The 21,381-nt window shown below is 46.3% G+C and overlaps 1 protein-coding gene and 1 pseudogene across 1 annotated transcript; both read right to left on the minus strand.

Annotated features, from left to right (window-relative positions):
* Window positions 1-3,751: 3,751 nt before the first annotated feature.
* On the minus strand, window positions 3,752-9,866 carry LOC116829476 (olfactory receptor 51G2-like; annotated as a pseudogene).
* Window positions 9,867-19,743: 9,877 nt separating this feature from the next.
* LOC116829477 (olfactory receptor 51G2-like) lies at window positions 19,744-20,678 on the minus strand. The gene is given in 2 exon segments (XM_032788327.1): window positions 19,744-20,210; window positions 20,213-20,678. Coding segments are annotated over 2 exon segments (933 nt in total).
* Window positions 20,679-21,381: the final 703 nt, after the last annotated feature.

The following is a 21,381-nucleotide window of genomic DNA, read 5'->3' on the forward strand; positions in this document are numbered from 1 at the left end:
GGAGTGGCACATCTGTCGCCCTGAAATTTTCTCTCGAGAGGTATGACGAGACTCCGAGGGCCGTTCTCTGAAATGTTACAGAGATTGTCAAGGATTATCCAGCCGCTCTAACTTACTACCCCATGCTACTCTATCATGCCGAGCACAAATGATACTGGTAGTGTGACACTGAGTGGTCAAGGTGCGTACAGGCTCTGGAGTAGGGTGAAGAGTTTGTGCATGCAAGATAGGTTATCTTTTACGATTCATCCTGGTAAAGGTAGGGGCTTGAGTACAGCCGACACTCATGAGGGAATGCCTGGCGTGAAATAGGTGTCCGGAGGCTTTAGCTTCCTCCGACCACAGGATGCTATCTCGAGAAAGACTGCTAGGCCGAGGATGCGTTTCAATTTCGAGGAGGGGAAGCACCCTATATTGCACACAGACTGGCCTAACCAGTGAGGAGGGGCTTACCTAGGTTGACGGGGCAGATAAGCAAGCCTACGATAAGTGAACATGGAGACCTGGGAGTGGGTTCGAAACACGAATGAGGAGGCTTATCAATGGTGAGAGGAAGAAAGGGGTACGGCACAACTAGGAGCATATCAAACCCTGTAATTAGGTGCCTATATACAATGCGACGCAAAATGAATACAGCTCAAGGAGAACCTGGATGTAGCTAATAAATAAAAACACCAACATCCCTGACATTGTTGAACATACCACTGAAACAACTTGGTGGCATACCTACAACAGATTGCCAATTGTATAAAACTGTGGGGTACAAGCTTGCTAAGGAAGGATTGACAGTGAGAAAAGGAAGGAAAGTATTCGCACTACGTATATTAAAAGTCAACTTGACGAGGTGGAATGACAATATGAGACGGAGAGTGCGAATTTGAGTCTGAATAGAGCTAAAAGGGCTTAAAATCTCTCTCTACTCCCCTTCAAAAACAGACTCCAATGAGAAACTTCTGAACTCGAATTGATATGCAAATTAGATACAATCAACTTAGGCTTGAATAGAGACTGGGAATGGCTGAGCCATTACAAACATTGAATCTATCTCCCTATGTAAGTATTCTCACACTTCTTATCAAACTGTCTATACTGGGCTATCTTGATTGTCACTTCAAAAGTTTTTTCCTCTTACTTAATTGGCCTCTCAGAGTTGGTAAGACAACTCCCACCATTTCATGCTCTCTGTATGCGTATATATATCTCCTCAATATATGTTCCATTCTATGCATTCGAAGAAGTGGGCCGTAGCCCACAAAAGCTTATGCTCAAATAAATTTGTTAGTCTCTCAGGTGCCACAAGTACTCCTGTTCTTTTTATTGATGGACCTATCATCCATGAACTTATTTATTTCTTTTTTGGACCAGTTATACTTTTCACCTTCCCAACATCCCATGGCAATGAGTTCCACAGATTGACTGTGTGTAGTGTGAAAAAATACTTCTTTCTGTTTGTTTTAAACCAGCTATTAACTTCTTTAGGTGACCCCTGGTTCTTGTGAAGGGGTAAAAAACCACTTCCTAATTCACTTTTTCTACACACCACCCATAATATTATAGACCTCTATCAAACACTCCCTTAGTCATCTCTTTTCCAAGTTGAAGCGTTCCAGTCTTTTTAATCTCTTTTCATATGGAAGATTCTCGGTAACCCTAAACATTTTTATTGCCTTTCTCTGTACTGTTTCCAATTGAAATATTTATTTTTGAGATGGGGCAACCAGAACTGCACGAGTATTCAAGGTGTGGGTATACCATGTATTTACATAGAGGCAACTGTAGATACCAGAACTGGAAGCAATATTCCAACAGGGGTGGCACCAGTGCCAAATACAGAGGTAAAATAACCTCTTCACTTCTACTTGACATTCCCCTGGTTGTACATCCCAGATTGCACTAGCTTTTTCAGCCATAGTGTTGCACTTGGAGCTCATGTTCCGCTGATTATCCACTATGACCCCCAAGTCTTTTTCAGTGTCACTGTTTTCCAGCATTGGGTCCCCCACCTGGTAAGGAGGGCTGACATCCCTTCTTCCAAGATGTACACCTTTACACTAAGCTGTATTAAAACACACATTTCTAAGGCATAGAGGGACTAAGTGAGTTATCCAAGGTCGCAGAAAGAATCTGTGGAAGAGCCTGGAACACAAGCCAGTTGTTCTGAGTCCCAGGCTAATACTTTAACACCTGAACTATCCTTTCTCTCTGGGACTAATGGCTGAGCAGAGTAAAGCTGGCAGTTAAGCATACTGAGATGACCAGAAACTCAGAGAATTAAAGTCCAATGACATCACTACACAGGAACTCAAGATCAATTCCTTTTCCAGATAATTACACTGAGTTATGCTTTCTCCTGAATCTACTAAGGGACAAATCAATTGGCCAGGGCCAAGAAGAGATCCATAGCAGACAAACAACTCCACATGAGCTCCCAGTGTGTCTTCTTCCTCTGTCATTTCCAGCTTACCCTTGGCTATATAAACAGGGACATAGTGAGTAGAAGGAGGGAAGACTGAGAGCTGACTTGATGACAGCGGACAAGCACTTTCACAGGGACGAAATAGCTACAAACAGGCTCCTTAATTTAGCAGCGAAAGGTATAACAAGAACCAATAGCTGGAAACTGAAACCAGACAAATTACATTTGGAAATGAGATATACATTTTTAACAGTGAGGGTGCTTAACCAGTGGAACAAACAGCCAAGGAAGGTGGTGGATTCTCCTGATATCTCCAAACCAAGACTGGATGCCATCCTGGAAGATACATTTTAGATGAGCACAAATGATGCGGTAGTCAAGCACAAGTCACTGAGATCAATATGGGGGTAACCGGGTTAAATTCAGCATCTTGTAATATACACGATGTCAGACTAGATCAGTTGTTATCTAACTCATTTGATCATACCCCCTTCTTTGTGTCTGTCATAGCTGATGCTCCTCCTGCCACATATATATATATATATACATATATATATGCAGGGGCAGGGCTTCAACTGAATCCATTTCCGTTTCTTTGTTTTTCATTTGAGGGGCTTTTTGGTTTGTGAATAAGCCTATAATCCATTGGAATAAGAACAAAAGCAAAACTGTGATTGTAGTCCCTGCTTACAATGAAATGTGCCCAACACGCCATAGAAAACAAATCCATGAGAAAATGGTTTTAAAATAAAAGGCAGCTGTCATATGTCTACACTCATCTATCTCACATTTCGCAACAAGCTAAGTTAGACAGACTTTGCTCTCGATATACAGAGACAGACTGCCCCAATTTACATTCTTTTGGGAAGCCCCTGCTTGACCCATCACTTCCCGCTAAGCCCTGCTCCCTGCCCCTCCACTTCCCCAAGGCTCTGCTCCAGGCCTGACCAGAGCTAGGCAGTGATAAGAGGTACCCAGGGAACCCAGGCCTCTATGGGGAGCCCCTGACTCTTGCCCTTACTTGGATTGTAAATCCTGGGGGCAGGAACACAGGCTAGTGGTTTCTCTCCAGCCTCCAAGTGCTCTGTCCAAGGCAGATGGAGGGTCTGGGACTGTGGCATTGGTTGCTTGGGGAGCCCTTATCAAGGCCTGACTCTGGCTTCCAGCATGGAGTGGGGACAGAGCCTTAGGTGAAAAGGAGAAGCAGGGAGTGGGAACTTGGGGAAGAGATAGAACTGAGAGAGGGTCCTCTGGGGAAAAGGATTCAGAATGGAAGAGGGGCCGTGGCCCATGTTTTTCATCTCCCGTGCAGGATCTGGGTGATGAACTGACCCTTCACTTGACGAACACTCTGATTATCCTCGCACGAAGGTGCTTGCTTTTCATGCTGTACACGATTGGATGTATCAGGGAAGGAACCAGCCAGTAGACGTAGCCCAGGAGAATCTGAAGCAAGTGAGAAGAATTATTCCCGAATCTATGTATCAGAGCCAGCCCAATCTCTGGTATATAGAAGAGCAGAATGGCACAGAGGTGGGAGACACAGGTGTTCAGGGCCCTGAGTCACTCTGCGTGGGACGTGATGCTCAGCACTGTTTTAAGGATCCTCACATATGAGAGGAAAATGAGCAGTGAGTCCAAACCCATCGTTGAAATTGTAAGAGACAAGCCATAGATGTTCACTGTGATGGCCGAACAAGCCATTTTCATGACTTCCTGGTGCAGGCAGTAGGAATGGGAGAGGATATTGGCTCGGCAGTATTGGTATCTTTTAAGGAGAAAGGGGAGTGGGAATATTAGGGCCATGGATCTTAGCACAAACACCAGTCCCATCTTGGCTATTCTCTGTAGTGTTAAGATGGCAGCATATCTGAGCGGGTTACAGATCGCAACGAAGCGGTTAAATGCCATCAACAAGAGCACAGAGGATTCAATGCACTGAAGGGAGTGGATGAAGAGAAATTGGGCAAAACACGCATCAAGGCTGATCTCCGTAGAGTTAAACAAGAATATACCCAGTATCGTCGGCATGGTGGATATCGATAAGCCAAGGTCTGTGACTGCCAACATGGAAAGGAAAATGTACATGGGCTTATGGAGGTTTAGATCAGTTTTTATAATGAACAGAATGACTGAATTTCCTACTATTGAAATAACATACACTAAGCAAAAGGGGATAGAGATCCAGGGATGGACGCCTTCCTGCCCAGGTATCCCAGTGAGAAGGAACACTGCAGAGTTGAAGTTCATGTCATTGACAGCTGATATAATGTACTGGGCAGGCCAGAGGAGTTTTGAACTTTTCTTCCTGAAAGAAAAAAGAAAAGGAAACTAGATTATATTTAACAAGACATCTTTCTGCTCTCAATGCAAGTCTAGAGACTCCCAGGAGCTCAAGGAAGATCAGCAAAAACATAGTCTTGGATTTGCAGCACCAATAAAAACACAGGCATTGTTAGAATGGATCAGACCTGCAGTCCTTCTAAACCAGTATCCAGTGGACAGTTCCATATGCATCAGAGAAAGGTGGAAGAAATCCTCCAATACACACCTATGAGATAACCTGCTCCCAGGGAAAATGCCTCCATGACACTCACTCATTAGCCATACTTTGTGGTGTAAATTAGGAAGGTTTAGAGCCCCTCCAAGACTATTGTTTTTTTAAATTCTTCCTACTGTAATTGGATTTTCTGGTTACCCATATAAACTTCCAGTTAATCTTTGAATCTTGCTAGGGTCTTGGCACCATCGATATATTGTGGCTAGTAGTTCCACAGGCTCCTTGGATACTGTGTAATTTTACAACTGTGACCTTCCCGCAGATACTTTTTATGGCCCTCCGCTTTTGAGTGTAGCCCATTATATCATGTCATGTTTTAACACATGGGATTTGCATGGTGAAAACGGTCATTGTATTTATTTCTCTTGCATTAAAGTTATTTATAAATGCATTTCCTTGCCTCGTTATATACACTTTTTACTTTCTCCACTCCAGAGAGTTCAAGTTATATTACTGCATCTTTGCAGTGCACTGGATAAATTCTTAGGACGAGTTTCTTAATTAAGAACATAATAACATAAGAATGGCCCTACTGGGTCAGACCCAAGATCCATCTAGCCCAGTATCCTGTCTTCTGACAGTGGCCAATGTCAGCTGCCCCAGAAGGAATGAGCAGAACAGGTAATCATCAAGTGATCCATCCTCTGCCGTTCATTCCCAGCTTCTGGCAAACAGAGGCTAGAGACACCATCCCTGCCCATCCTGGCTAATAGCCATTGATTAACCTACCCTCCATGAATTTATCTAGTTCTTTTTTGAACTCTGTTATAGTTTAGGCTTCACATCATCCTCCAGCAAGGAGTTCCACAAGTTGACTGTGCACTGTGTGAAGAAATACTTCCTTTTATTTGTTTTAAACCTGCTGCCTATTAATTTCATTTCGTGACCCCTGGTTCTTGTGTTATGAGATATAGTAAACAACACTTCCTTATCTACGTTCTCTACACCAGTCATGATTTTATAGACTTCAATCATATCTCCCCTTAGCCGTCTCTTTTCCAAGCTGAAAAGTCCCAGTCTTATTAATCTTTCCTCATATGGAAGCTGTTCCATATCCCTAATCATTTTTATTGTCCTTTTCTGAACTTTTTCCAATTCCAATATATCTTTTTTGAGATAGGGCGACCACATCTGCACACACTATTTAAAATCTGGGTGTACCATGGATTTATATACAGGCAACATGATATTTTCTGTCCTATTATCTATTCCTTTCTTAATTATTCCCAACATTCTGTTCACTTTTTTGACTGCCGCTGCACATTGAGTGGGTGTTTTCAGGGAACTATCCACAGTGACTCCATGATCTCTTTCTTGAGTGGTAACAGCTAATTTAGACCCCATCATTTTATATGTATAGTTGGGATTATGTTTTCCAATGTGCATTACTTTGAATTTATCAACATTACATATCCTCTGCCATTTTGTTACCCAGTCACCCAGCTGTGAGAGATCCTTTTGTAGCTCTTCACAGTCTGCCTGGGTCTTAACTATCTTTAGTAATTTTGTATCATCTGCAAATTTCGCCACTTCACTGTTTACCCCTTTTTCCAGATCTTTTATGAATACGTTGAATAGGACTGTCCCAGAACAGACCCCTGGGGGACACCATTATTTACCTCTCTCCATTCTGAAAACTGACATTTTATACCTACCCTTTGTTTCCTGTTTTTAACCAGTTACCAATCCATGAAAGCACCTTCCTTCTTATCCCATGGCAGCTTACTTTGTGTAAGAGGCTTCAATGAGGGATCTCGTCAAAGACTTTCTGAAAATCTAAGTACATTATATCCACTGGATCCCCTTTGTCCACGTGCTTGTTGACTCCCCTCAAAGAATTCTAGTAGGTTAGTGAGGCATGATTTCCCTTTGCTAAAACCATGCTGACTCTTCCTCAACAAATTGCATCTGACGAAGTGGGCATTCACCCATGAAAGCTCATTCTCCGGTACGTCTGTTAGTCTATAAGGTGCCACAGGACTTTTTGCTGCTTTTACAGATTCAGACTAACACGGCTACCCCTCTGATACTCAACAAATTATGTTCATCTATATGTATGAAAATATTGTTCTTTACTATAGTTTCAACCAGTTTGCCTGGTACTGAAGTCAGGGTTACAGGCCTGTAATTGCCAGGATCACCTCTGGAGTCCTTTTTAAAATTCAGTAATATTGACCTCTATTGCATCACTCATTGTTTAGATGTGTAAATTCAATAAGAAATGAACTCTATTAATTTTCCCTTAACAAATACTCCTAGTGATACATGCTGACATCCAAGAATTCCGCTTCAGGCTTCTCTTTATCCTCATAGGACCTTCATCCTCTATCCATGCCAGGGTCTGTAGATATCTGACAAGTTACACACTGATACAGATAGTTACTTCAGCTGGATGGGGGAAGAGTAGGCATCACAGATGTGTGAATAATCCAAACAGTAGGTCTGCACTAATGGTCACTTCAGTGTTCAAGTTACATTAGTTATGCTTGTGTAATAGGTGAAGGGTGTAAATTAGACACAATTATTACACTCCCCTTTCTTGCACCTCAGCGCTACTCTTTGCTGAACACAGACGAGAGGTTCAGTTCTCTCAGGAAGTTTTGGAAAGTCTTCCACAGGCGTTGCAGGGGGATTGTATTCATAACCCTGAATGTATGCATTAGAAACAGCTCCTGGTAACTTACCAGGAGACGGATTCATGCAACTGTTCCCTGAACAAAGAGTTAATAGCACAAACCTATTTCACACAGTATTTGGAGTAGCAAAGAGTCCTATGGCACCTTATAGACTAACAGATGTATTGGAGCATGAGCTTTCGTGGGTGATTACCCACTTTGTCGGATGCATGTGTCGGATCCATAGTATTTGGAGTGTTTTTGAAATACCTTCTAAAGCAAAAGCATTAAGCAATTAAGTTACCGCTGCTCCTTGCTGTAGAGATTCCAACAACTCTGTTTCTTGCTTTAGATATACAGGTATGACATAAATGTTTGGTTTGTAAAATTTGTATTTGTACTTTAGCACACGTTTATCAACCTATCTGATCTTCTTTCAGAGATGATTTTTCAGGTTAGAGTGGGACTTAAAATGTAGTATCTGTCATCTGAATTTCTTCAGAACTTGAAAAGATCACAGTATCTCAACCCTCATTCAGTTGCTTGTCAGCAAACAAAAGTCTAGTAGCTCCTCTGTCCCTGGGTTAATAGCTGCATGGTTCCCCTTAGGTTCTATTCTGTCAGTCTGCAGCCTCTTTCCGGAGTGGTAACAAGCATTGGGGTCAGTATGTAAAATATTTATTCCCTGAGCTCTCACTTTCTAGTACATAGTAATCCCAGCACCTGCTACACAGCCATGATAAGGGTTTGCAGGAAGTGGATTTAAAAGTCAGATGAATGAGTATACATGGAAATTGAACCTCATTTCCCACATGAAAGTAGTCGATTGTTCTCTCTCGCTCGCTCTTTCACTATGTCTTGTACTCATAAAATCTGTGTCATCTGGCAACAGCATTTTGACAGACATTGAGCTGAGCTGCCATAATGAATGTGTATGTAAAACCCAGTTCTGGGGATGTTTACTATATTGGGTTAGCTTTGGGGATGTTTATGTCATGGCAGTATTATGGCTCATCTTAGTTTAATAGCAGACAGCAGGAAAACAAGCAGGCCGGGAAACAACAACTCAAGAAAAGCCATCTCTGAGTGAGCAATTCAGGGAGGTTAAGGGATCACACAAGAGCTACAAGCTGGGTAGTGTATTTTCAGGCTCCAGCCACGTTACACAGCTTGTTTTGTCAGCACTGGAAGTCTGAGCAAAGATGGGGCAGCTGTTGCTGAGAAGCTCTTCAGACTGGCATGCACACGTACTGCTGCGGAAGTTTGAAGGGACTCAGCATAACTGGATCCCCATCAGAGTGGGAGGGGTTGTGGTCAGACATGTGTACAGACTGTTCTTTGAAAACCCTCTTATTCTCCCATGTTACACTTTATTCCTGATGTTCAGATTAAACAGTACTTTAGTTCCAGAAAGCTGACTGGTCACTCATCTCACCACTGCTCACAGACTCCTACAGGGAAGACCCACAGGTGATGAACCCACTCGGACCTGCTTAGCAGGCACAGTCAGCCCACAGTGTTCTGTAACCCAGGGCCCAATCTGAGGGTGGGAGCATCACAGGATTCCACGCTATGATAGGGCAGGGTACAAGGCCTGACATTTGGCACTTGGAGAGCAGAGAGGGGACAGACATGCTGAAAGCCCTGTAACTCTGAAGGGTATCTACAGGGTAGAGAGGTTGGAGCCCTCTGCCGGTCAAGAAATAGAAATTTACCCTCTTGGACCTGTTACCACAGAGAAACACAGCTCTGAATTCCTGCCTTCACAATTGAGCCAGAGAATAAGACCCTTAAAAATGCATTTGCTGATTAAAATTTCCAGAAGGAAATAAAACTGAGGAGATTTGGGAACTAGTTACTGATATTCCATGCGGTCTTCTCTCACACAGCCTCTGGCAGGATCAGGCCCAGAGCACACGGCACCTCTAGAAACATGACCTCGTGAAAAATCCTGACTCAGGGCATCAGGGTTTAATACCCCAAGCTCAGATTTCTCTGGAGCTTGAATAACCCACTGAGGACGATGAGCACATGTAATGGAGGGGTTCTCAAGCTACCGAGTGCTGCCTGTCCTCCTGTCCCTTTTACTGAGTCACTCTGACAGCCCAGCTGAATTCGCTGCAGTGGCACAGAACATCTTCAAATTTAAACAGCTTGCAGCCTTTACCCTTCACTTCACATTGTAAAGATTGTGAAACCTGCCAACATATCCAATTCCTGCTAGAAGGGGAGCTGCTGACACCACAGATCTTCACCCTAAAGGACAAGGAGTCATCAGACAGGTTGCACAGGCAGCAGGCAGTATCTGTTCAGACAGGGAGGGAACTGCCTTTATGAAGCATGTCTGAACATTCCCGTGGGGACCGCTTGGCCATTAGGGAACCTCAACTGCTTGGCTTAGTGTGCACCAGCTTTAACCCTGTCACAGCCAATGGCAAACTGCAGGAGGCTAATCACAGGGGATGTGTGGTGATCCTACCCAGCTGGACTGCAGCACCAGCCCTGCTGCAGGCTCTATTCCTGGAATCTGGGCTTGTTATCACTATTCCTATGGATCTGATTAGTCACATGGCTACCTTGGGGGCAGCCGAGTGGTAACGATGATGCTTTCACAAATGTGATCTCACTGTAATAATAATCAATCATCATCATAATATAGGACCAGATTTCTCCCCAGCAACGCCCTCTTCTGCATTTGAAATCCAGGGTGCAGGCCAGGATAGGGAGATTCTACCAAGCTCCCTATATGGAAATTTCCCTCGGATTGTTCCAGGAGGGGAGGCCCCTTCCCTTCTCCCTGAGGCATAACACAGGACCACAGCATCCAGGGGTCTCCAAAGTTATACCCAGATCTCAGTGATCCTCTCTGAGCAAGACCCCCACACCCACAAACTCTGTGCCTTCTCAGATGCTCCTTGAAGCACCCCATCTCCCTGGTAGCACTTGTTCATCAGAGATGTGCTACCAGGGTCTGTCACAATAGCCACCACTCACTGAATCTGCTTCAGGGGCATTTCACAGGGTTGAGAGGGTGCACAGAGAGCTGAGGGGCACAATACATCAGCTACACATTGGTCGAGAGGTATCAACCTTTCCATACCCAGAGTGCAGCCATAGACTCCGTCCAGGCAACCTTCATTTATATTATAAGGGAAAGTCAAATGAAAAGCCTTCAGTTTCTGTTGGGGATCCAGGCAGCTGCAGCTGGGCAGCATCATGGCAGCTGAGCTTTCTGAGGAAAAGGAGTCATTTCCTCTGAAAACTCACCCCTAAAAAGTGAATGAAAAGGAATCATTTCAGTTTGAGTCAAAACTTTTTGTGTGGGGGGGGAAATTCTCAGTTTTCCAGCCCAGTTCTAGTGCAATCCAGGAGCCTCTGTCCCCATACTGCAGGACCTCATCCATCAGTGGAACAATTTAAGGACATAAGAACAGCCATGTTGGGACAGACCAGTGGTCCATCTAGCTCAGTGTCCTGTCTTCTGAGAGTGGCCTGTGCAGATACTACACAGGGAAGTAACAGAACAAGGCAATTATCTAGTGATCAGCCCCTGTGGTTTGCTCCCAGCTTCTAGCACTCCAAGCCTTTGGGACAACCCACAGCATGGGGTTTCTCTTTCTAACACTTACAGTGAGAAAAAAAGAACATACAAATAGCTATATTGGGTCAGGCCAAAGGTCGATTTAGCCCAGTATCTTCCAAGAGTGTCTTCCAACAGTAGCCAATGCCAGGTAGCCCAGAGGGAACGAACAAAACAGGTAATAATCACCTCTTGCCCATTCCCAGATTATGGCAAACAGGCTAGGGACACCATCCCTGCCCATCCTGGTTAATAACCATTGATGGACCTATCCTCCATGAATTTATCTAGTTCTTTTTTTAACCTTGTTATAGTTTTGTCCTTCACAACATCCTCTGACAACGAGTTCCTCAGGTTCACTGTGCACTGTGTGAAGAAATACTGCCTTTGGTTTGTTTTAAATCTGCTGCCTATTAATTTCATTTGGTGTCCCCACTTCTTGTGTTATGAGATGCATCAAATGCATGGAGTGAAAAACACAGTACGTTTTAGTCCACGAAAGCTTATGCCCAAATAAATTTGTTAGTCTCTAAGATGCCACAAGGACTCCTCATTGTTTTTGCTGATAAGAAATAATATGACTACCACTCTGAAACCTGACATTATGAAAGGCTTCCTTGATGTGTTCGCTATCACTTGTAATCACTTATAATCCATCTTTTTCAGTTTTATTTTATGCTTTTTCTTTTCCAGCATGTTTTGGGTAAAGTGTCTGGGAAAATCTCAGCTCTGTGTACAAAGACTGTTGAATATCTTTACCACATCAAGGGGAAAGTGATCTATATTAATGAGCTTACACTGTACAGAGACATGTACAGACACCTGTGCAGTGGAAGATGGTATAATTCTGGGTTTATACTCCAGGAAGGTGCAAGGTAAGGTAGCTGGAAAATTGGTTGTTGTCTTCTGCCTGTCCTTGAGTGGCTTAGGTAAAGCACTCAGGCAGCACAGCTGGGTGTATGGCACCACCTGCTGTCATGTTGGGTGATAACAGTGCTTGAGGAAGCTGACTGTGTCATTCCATGGAGTCCAGGCAGATTACTGATGAACCCAGGCAGCTGACTACCACATGCTGCCTCCTCAGCCACCTTGGAATCTGCAGGGTGCATAATTATAAACAAAAACATCCCTATGTAAACCTTGCAACAGGTGGCCAGCAGCAACAGCTCCACCAATGGAGCCTTACCCTTTACTGGCCTATTACATCCATCAATTATGGTTCTCAACATTCTGTTTGCTTTTTTGACTGCAGCTGCACATTGAATGGATGTTTTCGGAGAACTGAATTTAATCTGTCATTTTGTTGCCCAGTCACTGAGTTTTGTGAGATCCCTTTGTAACTTTCTGCTTTGAATTTATTACTTACTTTCCTTAAGAGTCTTTGGTGAGGGATCATCTCAAAATCTTTCTGAAAGTCCAAGTACACTTTATCCTCTGGATCACCTTTGACTCCCTCAAAGAAAGCTTATTCCTTCACTCTCCCACTTCCCTGGTCCTTCTCGCATGAACAGAAAGCAACAATATCCAAAGTCTGAAGGTGCAAACAATTCAGTGTTTATTGAGATGAACTTCGAGCAATCTTAACTCCAAGTTTCTTTTTCCTTATTTTCGAATCCCAACTTACTTCCCGTTTGTCCCTAATTTATATAGTAATATTCACAGCTGTACTTTAACCAACCATTCTACTAAAATTTACCTAACCAATCCTAACAGAGTGTAACATGTATCAGAGGGGAGCCGTGTTAGTCTGGATCTGTAAAAAGCAACAGAGAGTCCTGTTGCACCTTTAAAATGAACAGATGTATTGGAACATAAGCTTTTGTGGGTGAATACCTGTTTTGTCAGATGCAGTGCGTGTTTACCCATGAAAGCTCATGCTCCAATACATCTGTTCATCTTAAAGGTGCCACAGGACCCTCTGTTGCGTATTGTAACGTGATTAGCTTTATCCCACCACCTTAATTAGTTTACACCTAGCAAAATTAATTATACAGCAGACAGAAACAATCACAGAACCAGATAGACACCATGAAAATAAACATACAAAACAATACAGAAGTGAGGATTTCACAACTACATCTATACAGATATAAGGGTTCTCCAGCTGTGTCTATTGATAAGTGAGTTCTTACCAGACGGGATGCTATCAAACTAAATTTTCTTTCACATCTTCTAGGCTCTTCCCTTTCTCTGGAGGTGATAGATCGGATCCCCTTCGTAAAAGCCCCAGATTGCCTGATTTCAATATGACTAAACAGGGCCTCAGACTGTCACAGTGAGAGAAGGTCATTACACAGATAGAATCAAAATCATTGTCTATCTTTTATACCTCTGTAACTAGCTAAGTGATAAGAATACACCTAAATTCTTAAAGTATAGGCCTTTGCAGACAGGCTTGAATGTCTATATCCTAACAAAAGAATTCTAATAGATTGGTGAATCAGGTTTCCCTTTCCAAAAGGCATATTTACTTTTCCCCAACAAATCATGTTCATGTATGTATTTGATAATTCTGTCCCTTGCTATTGTTTAAAATAATTTGCCTGGTATTGAAGTTAGGATTACTGGCCTGTAATTACTGGAATCACCTCTGGAGACCCTTTTTTTAATCAGCACCACATTAGCTATCTACTAATCATCTGGGCATAAGCTTTTGTGGGCTTACCAAAAGAACTCCTGAACCAACCTCTCAAGATCAGCCAGGAAACCCGGGGCCAGGGCCAGGCTGTTGAGCCAGTGCCAGAGCATGGACAGAACTAGCTGGTTGAGCACCAGTGCCCTCCCTTGCAGGGAGAGGCACCAGAGTAGTCCCGTCCACCTCTGCCGCTCAGGCACCCTGCCCTCCAACCATAGCCAGTTCTCCAGCGGAGAAGGATGTGTGGCAGAAAGGTAAATGCCAAGATAGAGCAGTGAATCCTTGCTCCACCGGATGGCTTGAAGCACGGGTGACAGGGAGCTTGCCTGCCACCCGTTCCTAACCACCAGGCCAGAGCTCTTGACTCAGCTGACCCGGGAGAAGGAGCTGCTGAGTAGATGGCCTGGAAAGCCTCCAGTCACACCAGGTTGCCCAGACCTTGGACCATGAGAAGCATGTCATTGGTGTACGCTGACAGGACCAGCCACAACTCTGGCTCATGGAGCACTAACCCTGTCAACATCCGACGGAGGAGACAGAGGAAGGGCTTGATCTCCAGAGTATACAGCTGGCCTGACAGCAGACACTCCGATGCACCCCACGCCCAAAGCTGACCAGTTCAATCAGGGTCCACTTGAGCCTGACCAGATACTCTGCGAAAGTGTACAGCACCTGGAGAAAGCCCACAAATTGGGATCTGGAGCTGAACGCCCGCAGAGAGCCCAGAAGATACCCATGGTCAACACTGTCAAACGCCTTCTCCTGATCCAGGGACAGAATGGAGAATGGCAGACCATTCCTACACTCGAGCTCCAAGAGGTCCTGGAACAAATACAGATTATCAAAGATACTACCGCCCGGAACAGTGTAGGTCTGGTTGGGGTGGACCACGTCTGCCAGCACGGACCCCAGCCGCAGCGAGATAGCCTTCGCTAAGACTTTGTAGTCCATGCTGAGGAGCGAGATGGGACACCAATTGCGAAGGTTGTGGGGGTCCCCCTTCTTTGGAAGCAAAATGAGTACAGTTTGTCTGCATGACAGGGATAGGACCCCACTCTCCAAGGACTGGGCCCAGACGGTGACAAGGTCCAGGCCGAGGACATCCCAGAACATGCGACAGAACTCCACGGTCAGCCCATCCATGCTCGGAGATTTATTGGTAGGCATGAGATGGAGGGCTTCTGAGAGCTCAGCCAGAGTGAGAGGCAGCTCTAGCCAGTCTGGGTCACCTGCGCTGACCATCGGAAGTCTGTCCCAGACTACTCTGCAAGCATCAGAATCGGTCGGCTCCAGGGAGAAAAGCTTGCGTAGAGGGCCCTGGCCCTCCCGCGCATCTTCTCCAGATCCGTGATGGAGATGCCGTCCTCTGCCAGAAGGCAAGTGACATTCTTCTTAGCCCCACCCCCGCACACACACACTTTTTCTCCAGGGCATAGAAGAAGTAGGAGCTGCGATCCATCTCCTGAAGGAGGTGGATGCGGGGTTGAACAAAGGCATCCCAGGCCTAATGCTCCTCAAGGGTCTGGAACTCCTCCTGCTTCTCCTGGAATGCTCCGGAGAGGAATGGATCCTCAGGACTGGTGGCCAGACACTACTCCATCTCTAAGACCTCCCATTCCAGCTGCTCTAATACCACAACCTTCCGTTGGCTGGCACCCCGGATGTAGTCATGGCAGAAGAGACTGACGTGCACCTTTCCCACATCCTACCACCGCTGCACTGAGAGAAAGGCATGCCATTGCCCTCTCCAGGCTAGACAGAACTCCTGGAAGGACGTCACAAAGCCCACATCCTCCAGAAAGTTGTTATTAAAATGCCAGTAGGCTGGCCCTGGCCTTTCCGCACTGAGACAGGCCGTCACAGGCGCCAGATGGTGATTTGAGAACAAGGCTGGCTGGATGCTGGAGGAGTGGGCCCGTGAAAGGTGACAGCTTGATAAGTAAATGCCGTCCAAACAGGAGTGGGGCAACTGATGGGCCTCTACCCGGACAAAGGTGAACCTCGACACGTCCTCCGGCTGCTGGTCATGCCAGACGTCCACTAGGGAGTGATGGTCGACAATCTCCCAAAGATGTCCATTGCGGCTAGACACTGCTCAGTCCCCAAGCAGTCCTGCACGTTGAGGGTGGTATTAAAGACTCCGCCCAGGACCAGGCACTCGCAAGGATCCAAGGAGCTGAGGAAGGCGGACGCCTGTTGAAAAAAGATCAGCCACTCCAGGTCCAATGTTGGGGCATAGGTACTGACGAGATTGACCACCAGCTCCTCCATGTGGACCAAGAAGTGCAGCAGGCTGCCCAGCACAGCTTTGGCAATCTCCAACACCTCGAGCCATAGGTTGGGGAAGAACAGAGTAGCCACTTCAGCCATACAAGCTGTGAGGTGGCTAAAATAGACCCTGTCCCTCAACTCCAGCCGCCAACTTGCTTTGGCATCTGGATCCGTATGGGTCTCCTGCAGGAACACCACAGAGTACCTCCCCCCCGAAGGAAGAAAAGCACCTGGCACCTGCGGAGACCCATCCTACAGTCCCAGGTGTTTAGTGTAGCGAAGGTGATGATTGCCATAGGGAGGACTGGGGGGGATCCTCACCAGCAGAGATGTTCATGACCACCAATGGGCCTCCCAGTAATCCTTGACAGACCCCGTAAGCAAACAGGGAGTCATGGAAGCCACCAATCCGCTGGTAGGCTGAAGCAGCAAACCTCCCGGTCCATATACCCTCCCTAAAATGGCCCTCACAGTCTGGAGGATTTGATAAAAGTTCCCCCAGAGCTGGAGAGCAGCTGCATCTTGTTCCAGGATCCACGGGCATCCTGGAGAAACTCTCGTAGTCTATTGCGGGGTCGGGTCAGGGGCCTCTGGCTGCCCTCTAGAAGGACCCCTGTCATAGCCCCATGGCCGACCGAGATGATCAGGTAGGGGGGCGGAACCCTGGCATGGCGCCCGATGTGACAGCACCATGCAGCTCACCTCAGACCCCAGCTTAGTAGGGGACGGCAGAGGGAAAATAGCAGCCCCTAGGGGGTCAGGACAGGGGAACAAGAAAGCCATTCCCTGAGGGTGATCCACTGGCAAGGGTAACGCGACAACCCCAGAGGAGGCAACAGCAAGGGAGGTGTAGGGGAGGGAGATGGGATCAGCATCGGGGTGAGGCCGGGGTAGGGATCAGGACCGGGATCAGGGAGAGGGGTGGAAACAGGATCATGGGCCCTGGCAGCCGAATTACCGGGGGTGGAACTTCTTGGCTGGGCTCAAGTGTCAGGAGAGTGGGAAGGGGGCCCTCGGGGACGCCACATTCTTGCTCCATAGCTGGTGCTGCAGCCATGGCATCGATCGATGGAGAATCAGCAGCGGAGCCCCCACCTGGAAAGGAGGTTGGCTGCCCTCCATCAGCCTACGATGCCCCTGGTGACTCAGGACCCAGCCGCCTGGCACTGGCCATCGCCTCAGTGGGCTTGGCAGTTGTTAGCGACGTGTCATTCACGGCCGAACAAGTGGATGAGTTCAGAGGCTCCCCGAAAGTGAAAGTGGGAGCAGCACTGATGGGAAGGGAAGGGGGGACAGTGTAAAGTAACCCAGACTGAGGCCCGCTGGCAAAAGGTCGTCCTCCCCCTGGGTGACTGGGGTCAGACCCAGGGCCTTGATCTCCTCAAATACGGAGAAGTCACCCATCACCCTGGGGGCCTCTCTGCTGGAGCCCCAGTCCACAGGATCAGCCTTCCAGCTATCTGAGTGGTGACAGGCCCAGCTGGATGCTCTGTTGTACCAGCAGAGCTCCCCAATGCGCTGCAGAGAGCAGGGATGGCAAGGAGCCAGTTACAGAGGTTTGATTCTCTGGCCTGATTTGATTCTTCCCCTGCCTCAACAGAGTTTAGAGCAGCCTAAGGGCTGGGCTGACCTCCGCCCATAGGTAATGGCTTGCAAGAGCACATCACAGTCTTGCCAAGTTCCTGCAGATAGGTACCACCCCATGGTGCCCCTTGGTGGCCTGAGATAGACATTCAGGCTCCCTGCCTTTCCCTCTAAGGTCCTTGCAATGACTTTCTCTCAGCTTGGGATACTTAAAACAAGATCCCCCTTTTGATGGGCCACATATATTCAGTCTTCTCTAAAGCACAGGCTCTCCTACCTTCCGTCCCTATCTTCCTCCTTTACTCATGAGCCCCTGCCCCCAGCAACCTCCTTGCAGGGTTCTGCATTGCTTTAGGCTTTGTTCATTTCCTGCTCCTTCTTTCCCCCTGAGGCCCTGCCCCCTGCTCTTCGTCTTCCCCTGAATACACACACCCCTGATCAGACATGAGCTTGATTTTGGTAAGAGCTTCCCAGAGAACCACTGTGGAGAGCCCCAGACTCACCAGCTTCCTTGGTTTGAACATGCTGGGAGGGGCGGGAGGGGTGTTTCTCTCTGACAGATTTTATCATGGCCCGGCTCTGGCTTGTAGCCTGGACAGAGGATGGAGCCTTGGGTAATGAGGAGGAGCAGTAGATGGAATCCCAAGGGGGATGACAAGGGGCAGGGGGGAGGTCACAGAGGGGACGAGGCTCTTGCACGTGTCCTGCTTTTGCCTTTTGAGAGGTGGTCACCCTACAATGAATGTGCTGGACTGGGATAGGAGCTAGCCACGTCTTTGTTGGGGAGCTGAGGCCCATTTCCACCCCTTTACATTGCTGGGGCAGCACAAACAGAGGAGCCGGAGAGGGAATCAGAGCCTGAGTCTCTTGCTAGGTCTCCTGTTGTCAGACTCTCACTCACACATACAGATCTGCCCAGCCTTGTTGGGGAGTGGGCTCAGCAAGTGTGTGGTATGCAGAGCCATCAATGGGGAGCTGTGGTGGGTTGTGTGAGTGGCTTTTCCTGGGACTCTGATGTTAGTCATGTCTCTGACATGACTCAGTCACAAGCACTTGGCTCAGGGTGTAGCACAAAGGTGAGTTTCTGTGCCTCTTGAATAGCCCTTGTCCAGAGCTGGTGCAGCCCCCATGGATCACACAGCACCTAGAGTACTCAGGAAGGGCCAAGACTGCGAGTCCACAACAGCCTTCCAGCTTTTTGCATGGCTCCTTGTTTTTTAACCAGAGACGGAACAGCTCCAGACTAGGTGTAATGGGAAACAACATCCACATCCCTCCTCTTTATTGACTGTATCAACAGGAATTGTGAGGTCGGAGCAGCCAGCGACATGGCACTTTATTAGTCAACATCTCATCTGTCCCCTGGCTCTCCACGAAAACATTCAATTTTTAAATGCTGCTTCCTGCTTGGTTTCCTTCCACCAGTGCACTGCTCTCCCTCAACAGTTTTTGGAGACAGCTGAGTGCCCGGATATTTGGAGAAGTTGTCAGGCCAACTGACAATAAGTCCATGAAAGTAGTGAAGCTGTTCAGAGAGCAGCCCTCTGCCAAATGGAAGGAAGTCTACAATTGGTATCCCCCTCACAACACTTACTTTGCCCTCATGAAGAAACTCCACTTCTTTGGCCTTTACAGAGATGAACATCAAGATTTTAAGGAATAGATGAGATGGCCGAAGAAGCTCCTTAGTAGAAGAAAACTGAAGAAAGGAGAAGGAAAGAGAGATACCAAGCCTAAACAGTGCTACTTTGGAACTGCAGCAGACTATTTTGGAGATGTCAGAGCAAAAACATCCCTATCCCTTTCTTACCAGCCAGAGACAGATTTACAGGCAGCTAAGTTCATGGCTGCAGTGGGGATTGGGTGCAAGCAGTCTACCAGATATTAAACTCGGAACTGAACTGCTCTGAATTGAACCACCACCTGTTGCTCCAGGTCTTAGACCCCACCTGAACCATTCTCTATAGAGTAGAGATCAATAGCTCATGTTGTCTCAGACGTAAATGTCCAGGATGGAATAGGTGACATGTGTTTCTCATGTCCAATGTTAGCAGTGCTGGGTCCAGGTGATGAACTGACCCTTCACTTGATGAACACCCTGATTATTCTTACACGAAGGTGTTTGCTTTTCATGCTGTACACGATTGGGTTCATCAGGGGTGGGACCAGCAGGTAGACATAGCCCAAGAGAATCTGAAGAAAGTGAAAAGAGTCATACCCGAATCTATGTATCACAAACAAGTCGATTTCTGGTGTGAAGAAGAGCAGGACGGCACAGAGGTGGGAGACGCAGGTGTTCATGGCCCTGAGGCACTCCATGGGGGACGCGACGCTCAGCACTGTTTTGATGATCATCACATAAGAGAGGAAGATGAGCAACAAATCCAATCCAACTGTAGAGAGTTCAAATGACAAGCCACAGATGCTGTTGACTGTGATGTCTGAACAAATCATCTTCATGACCTCCTGGTGCAGGCAGTAGGAATTGGAGAGGACATTGGCTCCACAGTATCGGACTTGTTTCAGGAGAAAAGGAATGGGAATATTAGAGCCATCCATTTTAGCACAAACAACAGTCCCATTTTTGCTGTTCTTGGCGGAGTTAATATGGAAGCATATCTCAGTGGGTTAAAGATCGCAACAAAACGGTCAAAGGCCATCAACAAGAGCATGGAGGATTCAGTTAATGAAAGTAAGTGGATAAAGAAGACCTGGGCAAAACAGGCATTGAGGCTGATCTCCCTAGAGCTAAACAAGTATATGCCCAGTATCGTTGGCATGGTGGCTATTGATAAGCCAAGGTCTGTGATGGCCAACAAGGAAAGGAAAATATACATAAGCTTATGGAGGCATGGATCTGTTTTCATAATGAACAGAATGACTGAATTTCCTACTATTGAAATAACATATATTAAGCAGAAGGAGATAGCGATCCAGAGATGGATGTCTTCCAGTCCAGGTATCCCAGTGAGAAGGAATACTGCAAAGTTCAATTTGGTGTCATTGACAGATGACATAATGTACCAGGCTGATCTGAGGAGTTTTTAGCTTTCCTTCTTGAAAAGAAAAAGAACAGAAGACTAGATAATATTTAATGACATATCTTTCTGATCTCAGTGGAAGACTAGAGACTCCCAGGAACTGAAGATCAGCAAAAATATTGTCTTGGATTTTCACCACCGATAGGAAGATAGGCATTGCCAGACTGGATCACACCTGTATTCCATATAGCTGACTATCCAGGGGCCAGTTCCAGATGCTGCAGAGGACGGTCCAAGAAGCTCTGCAATAGGCAACTATGAGATAACCTACTCCCAGGGAATGTTTTCCCCTGACACCCATTAGTTAGAGACATATTTTGTGGTATAATGAGGAAGATTTAGAGCCCTTACAAGACTTTTAAAAACCCTCTTTACTGTAATTGAATTTTCTGCTTAGCCATATGAACATCCCTTTCCTCTTTGAATCTTTCTAAGTTCTTGGACCCATTGATATCTTGTGGCTCTGAGTTCCACAGCTTACTTGAGCACTGTGTGATTTTACAGTTGTGATCTTCCTAAAGATACCTTTTCCGGAGCTCCACTTCTGAGTGTGGCCCATTATATCATATGTATCACATTGTAAACACATGGCAAGTGCATGGTGAAAACGATCATTGTATTTGTCTGTCTGGTTTGGCAGCTATTTATAAATGTGTTTCATTGCCTCATTTTATGCCTT

Source organism: Chelonoidis abingdonii, unplaced genomic scaffold (assembly GCF_003597395.2).
Source record: "Chelonoidis abingdonii isolate Lonesome George unplaced genomic scaffold, CheloAbing_2.0 scaffold0483, whole genome shotgun sequence".
NCBI classification, from domain to species: Eukaryota; Metazoa; Chordata; order Testudines; family Testudinidae; genus Chelonoidis; species Chelonoidis abingdonii.